A 6,051-nucleotide genomic window follows, 5' to 3' on the forward strand; every position below is an offset into this window, starting at 1 on the left:
AGTTGTCTGCCTTTTTCAAAAAAAAAAAGGAAAAAAAAAGATAAAGAAATGTGTCAAACTTAATAAACCAGTTCAGATGTCATTTTCCTCAGTAGTCCTCATCCAGTTGCATCTTTGAGCATTTCATCATGGCATCTTATCATTTGGCCATACATCATCTCTGTGGCTGTACAGGGCTGGCTGGGGATGTGTGAGTAACGTGATCAGTTACTGTATAGAAGCATAATGCAAACTGTTCAAGTGCATCAAGATACACTTTCCCTCCAAGGATTTCATGTACAGATATAAACACAGTTTATTGAAACTGTATGTTGTACCGTTACTGTATGGTTCTTTAAAAAACTTTTTTTTTAAAGATTTTGTTTTTCACAGATGACCTGATGAACAGCTGTACTTCGCCTGTAGTAGATGTGTCCCCCCCCCCCCCCGGCCCTTACAGAAGGCACTGTATTCTAGATGTTAACCTGTGTTAAAAACCAGCAGCCCGTACTTCAGTTAAACTTGAACATTTATTTAAGGAAATCTTGTTTTATTTGACTACAGTATACATTTGCTTAATCTTGCACATTTGAGAAATGTAACTTAATGTTTATCTGTACTGATGTATGTAAATGTAAAAAAAATGTGTCTGTAAATGGGAAATGATGTAATGGGGTAATAGGTATGAGGTTTCATTTTGTAACTTAAAGCGGAGTTGATCAGAGGAACATATCACAGTTATTGGCTAAACAGTTAAATTATGACAAAGGCAGATGTGAATTCATTCTGTTCTTTAAACTTGTAGATTTAAAAAAAAAAAATATTTTTACTTCGTATTTATCATGCTTAGTGTAATTGAATGAAATGTTTATAATTACACTGTTTTAATATGAAAAAATAAATGCAAATGAACTTCTAATTAGGGTTTGTATCTTATGTCACATTTTTCTGTGTGGTTGCTGGAAGGTAATCAATCGGGGGGAGGGGGGGAGAAGGAACCAGAGCTAGTGAGGGAGGTAGGCTCCAGCCCTCAGGATGGATAGAAAACGTAGAAAAGTAGAATTCACAACAGAAAAATAATATTAACACAGTGAGTACAAAGTCTTGTTTCATGCACAGACACACAGTGCCAGGTCATAACATTAAAGATGTTGGATTTGCACTGGCACAAACCTTGACTAAGCACTTAGTCATCATTATCACAATCAGCTGTTAAATAGGTACCTGTATGTCTTCAAACATATTGTGGGAAGTACTCTAAATCAGCTTGGCTCTTAGCTTTCTAGTGCTCAGGTGTAACAAATGGTTGTATATTTTCCAGTGTCCCAAAGTTCAGGGATAGGTCTTTTATTTTAAATGGCGTTTAGTAGCTGAACCGTCCCTGGTTCGATTCTGGCAGGAGACCTCTGTTGCATGCTCTTACCTCTGTTTTCATCCTGAAACTTTTCAACCTTCCGTTTAACATTTTAACAGTCAATTTATCAAAAATAAAAACTTCAATTCAGGTGAATTACTATGTGCTCACAAACTGCAATCAACTTGTTTTCCAGACCGACTGAAATGATGCTAAAACATATAGCAATGTTTTTAGACTTTTATTTCACATTTCAATGCCCTAGTAAGATTAATGTTGAGTCATGGTGAAATTCCAGACCTATTGTGGTATTTCAACAGTCACGGTCATATCACGGTCATAGCAGTTATGTGGCTCGATGTAACGCTGACAGGAAGAACTTTCCTTGTTGCAGGAGGATAGAGAGGTCTCATCTGGTAACACAGACTGAATTTTCAATATCTTTCTCTGCAGTCACTTGTTATTAAAAGGGCATTATATTTTCCTGAAGTATGAAGATCTCAAATGTTACCAGTCCTTTGGAAAAAGCCTTCAATATTAGGAAGGCGTGTCGAAGCAAAATGGGCAAAAAACACTCCATTGCAAACGTAATAGACCAAAACGTATGGAGAAACAAAATTCCACAAATGCATAATACCGGTACGTAAATAAATAATTGAAATCGCATGCAAATATATGACAGGCAACAACAAAAGAAGATTCTAGAAACCAAACCAATTTAGGCTACAGTGGAATTGTGTGTTTGAAGAGAAGTTAGTTTAGTACTTAAACCTTAGCCCTTTATGAAAGTCCCACCCTTTTAGGTTTTCACAGGATAATGTATGTAAGAATAAAAGCTATTGCTAGATCCTAAAACCCCCACTAGCCAAAGCCTAGTAAGAGCCAACACATGCACTCACTTTTAACTTTTTATCCCACAAGATGTCAAGATCCATTAAATGCTATTGTGCTCCTTTTTCTGTTTTGTCATTGCTGCATACTGACATGATTTCTGCCTGGTGACACAAGCCAGGGAGTAACGTTCATCCATCGATCAAGCGTCAAATCCAACCAACATACACCTTTAAAACTGGTATGATTCTCTTTACACGAAGGGGTAAGGGCCTGTGGGAATGGACAGAGGAGATGAATGAGGATCCAGGCACAAACAGGGAGGAGAAGGTGGGATGGTGCTACACAACCACAGCATTCCCGTTCACTTGCGTCGGCGGCCGTTGGGGGAGCGGGCTGCGTGGGGGTCCGACAGGAGCAGGATGGGGGGCGCGAGGAGGCTCTACTGAGTTTCCCCTTACACTGATGTGCTCCCAACCTCCCTGGAAGTCAAATACAAATAAATAGAAGAAGAAAAAAAAAAAGACTTACTTGCATGTTACTTAACTTGTGCACTAGAGGGCACTAACAAGGCCACAATTTTCTGGAAACATCTTTTAAACCCTATTCAATAATTCTAATAAATTAGAGGAAAAAAACGAAATAACCTGCTGCGTGAATTCTGCTGTTTTGTTGTTTGATGCTGGCACAATTAATGCTAATCAGAAATTCTGTCTTACTCAACACTGTTTCTCAGATTCAAAGGAACAAATGAATACCGTACAATGTGTAGCTGTAATATTACTGGTACTTTCTGAACCACTGCAATCTACGGTTAGTCAGAATTGTTTTATTTGCACTATTTCATACTGTATCTGCACTAAATGTGTATTATTCTAACACTGAAATGGTCTCAAACAAATGCACTATTTACACCTGTTTGAGTAACGTATGATTAAAAACTACAGTGCCCAGCTGTTTTAGGAAGTTACAGAGCTTTATTAAAAAAAAGAACTTCAATAGGAACAAATTGGCTACCACAGACAGAATATGGAAGTCAGAAAGTATTAGGAGACCGACATGGTTGGTGTTTGGATTTGTTGATAATGAGAAAATATATCTTTTAAGATTTAATTCAATTCATTGGGTGCTAATATTAAAGGCACAAATATGAAGGTCAAACATATGTTATGTGAAGTATGTTTTTTTTTTGTCATTTTCCTTTCCTCTTATTATTGGCATGTGAATCAGAGGCGGTTTACCTAATGATCATGAACTCACCCCTACACCATAGTCCCAGGACTGGCCCTTGGGCTGCATGGGTCCCACCCCCAGCCTGTGGCAGACAACTCCAGAAATCTCACCAAGGAAGCCTGGAACTCCATCTGCTATGGTCCACACCTGGAGAGCACAGCAACAGCACTGAGCCAAACATTAGCCATTTGTGGTTTATTATCAACTATAGTTTACAGTCAGAGCCCACTATAATTCCTGCCACATGCTCGCAATGGTGAGAAAATCACGTGTCCCCATCATCACTGTCCTGACACCTTTTGATGGCCGATTTATTGGTTTTGGTAAATGCCGTGTTCACAAAGTAACCTTAACTTAATTTCTTTGCTTAACTTCCTGTCCTACTGACCTGGTCCAGCGGTCCCACAGAAACCTTGGTGATGTTGTTAGAGATGAGCTCCCAGGCAGAGCCCTGAGGGTAGCTGGGGGTGAGGCCCTGTCTGTACCACAAGTTACCTATATGAAGAATAAAAAAAAAAAGGTTTTACTGGATTTGAAGAGTCTAGTTCTGTGGCTGGGTTAGCTCAGTTGGTAGAGCAGGTGCATATATATATATACATACATACATACATACATACAGGACTACTCCTTGATGCAGAGGCCACGGGTTCAACTCCAACCTGCAGCACTTTGCTTCATACCATTCCCCCTCTCTCTCCCCTTTCATGTCTTGTGGAACTAAAAGGCCTAAAATGCCCAAAAACTAATTTTAAAGAGTCTGGTTCTAATAAGGTAAAAAGATAGTGTTTACTGCTACTCACTGTTTTCATCCACGGAAAAGACAGAGGTCCTCCCAACAGACAGCTGTCTGAGAGTCTGCCTGGGGGGAGACGGGATGTGGTACCAGCATTCTCCTGTAGAGGGACGAGAGCGCTGGAAGTTTACTGCCTGGTGCGTGTACCCAAACAATAAAACCGTCATGGGCTTTAATGCTGCATACAGGATAGGACTGGTGTGTTGATGCAATACAGATTTCCATTTAGGGCGTCTATGATTTTTGTCTTGCAGGATAAATAATAACATTATCTGAGTTTCACATCTTCAACTGACCGCGACCCGATACCTGATAAGCGGATGAAGATGGATGGATGGATGGATGGATGGATGGAACTGACCTGCAGGGTTTAGTGGGGAAACAGACCCTCTGTAGAACACAGCTCCATCCTTGGCAATGGCCCACACTTGGTTGGCTCCGCCGATTGAGATTGACTTAAAGGGCTGGTCAGTGCCCACGTGCAGCCAGGAGCTGCCCTGTGAGATCAAACACACTGGCGTTAGAGGGAAGTATTGTTATCATGACGTAAGAAACTAACATCTAGGAATCATTACTGCTGCACTTAATGTAAATCTCTCTTAGTTAAGATCTAAAAGTAACTGTAAATGTTTAATGTCAGAATTAGTGTTCCAGCATGTTTCGCACCGCAGGGTTTTGGGGGCTGACTCCCAGACGACACAGGACATCTCCCTTGTCACTGAGGGCCCAGAGGGGGACCTGCTCCATGTTGCTCTGGGTCAGGCAGGGCATCAGAGAGATATCACTCAGGCCGATGGGTGGGACCTGCTGCCACGGACCTCTCAATGTGACCTTACACTTCCTGTACATAGAACATATGATTATTTTAATGCTAAAGAAACTGAGTTACAAACTTCAGAAATGTGAGTAAGTGTGTTTGATTACCGAGTCCATTTTCGGCGCCTAACAAAGTCTTTCATGGTTTTGTGGCCATGAAACGTCCTGTAGGAGAGAGTTCAGTCAGACAAACGCACCTCTCTTTCTGACAATGTTGATTTTTCTTTTGAACATTCAAAAAAATAATAGTAACTTACACAGGGAAGTCTGCCGCATACTGCCAGCCTTCTTTGTCTGTCCCACCAGGAACATTGTATTCCACGGCCCACTCTGACACCTGAAACACAGTTTGTTGGTGGAGACTTAGCTGGTGATGAAATAAGAAATGGAATGTGTTTGCAGGAGGGATTTTGGATCGCACCTACCCAGGACCACTCAGGGGAGGGCGGGTGTGTGTTTCCTTTGGTGCACTCCTTTAGTCCGCTGTCATCGCTCCACATCGGACGGTCTGTAGGAAGTCCTCTGGAGCCCAAAAAATACACAAAGTTTATATTTTTAGGAGTAGTCAAAGCCTTTTAATGATCAAGATAAACCGCAAAGACTTTACTGAACACTATAAAAAATGAAATGTTCCTACTTGTCCGTATATCCTGTCATAGGGTTCCATCTTTGATTTTCATAAACATGAACACTCCGGACATCAGTCTGCTGGTGCATCTGAACGGCATCTCCTGCAGTAAACACAAACATGGACAAAAATGTTTTACTAGCAAATAAATAGCTACACAAGTGTGTACAGTATGTGCATTCATGTCTCTACATGTGCAACAGATACTCAAGCAATTGCTACTACAAGCTGTTAGCAAGAAGGTTGAGTGTCTTGAGTGTGTTAATAATTAAATTTTCAATGTGACATAAATTTAACATTAGAAGTAAACAGCTCTGGAGCTAATGATTATTTTCATGAGAGATCATTGTACAAATTATATTTTCCATGTTAACTTGATGAATAACTAAGCAATGATTAAAATCGCCACAGATCAAT

The 6,051-nt window shown here is 40.4% G+C and overlaps 1 protein-coding gene across 2 annotated transcripts in view; it reads right to left on the reverse strand.

Moving 5' to 3' along the window:
* Positions 1–1,561: 1,561 nt before the first annotated feature.
* tecpr1b (tectonin beta-propeller repeat containing 1b) overlaps positions 1,562–6,051 on the reverse strand; it is a 13,184-nt gene continuing 8,694 nt past the window's right edge. For both annotated transcript variants that reach the window (XM_032536414.1, XM_032536415.1), the window contains exons 17-26: positions 5,644–5,737; positions 5,432–5,528; positions 5,264–5,343; positions 5,115–5,171; positions 4,857–5,031; positions 4,552–4,687; positions 4,198–4,290; positions 3,786–3,892; positions 3,425–3,544; positions 1,562–2,646 (exon numbers count right to left, since the gene is read on the reverse strand). In XM_032536414.1, coding sequence (XP_032392305.1) covers positions 2,506–2,646; positions 3,425–3,544; positions 3,786–3,892; positions 4,198–4,290; positions 4,552–4,687; positions 4,857–5,031; positions 5,115–5,171; positions 5,264–5,343; positions 5,432–5,528; positions 5,644–5,737 — 1,100 coding nt within the window. In that variant the 3' untranslated portion in view covers positions 1,562–2,505. The remainder of the gene's footprint in view (positions 2,647–3,424; positions 3,545–3,785; positions 3,893–4,197; positions 4,291–4,551; positions 4,688–4,856; positions 5,032–5,114; positions 5,172–5,263; positions 5,344–5,431; positions 5,529–5,643; positions 5,738–6,051) is intronic.

This window comes from Etheostoma spectabile, chromosome 15 (genome assembly GCF_008692095.1).
Source record: "Etheostoma spectabile isolate EspeVRDwgs_2016 chromosome 15, UIUC_Espe_1.0, whole genome shotgun sequence".
Lineage (NCBI taxonomy): Eukaryota > Metazoa > Chordata > Actinopteri > Perciformes > Percidae > Etheostoma > Etheostoma spectabile.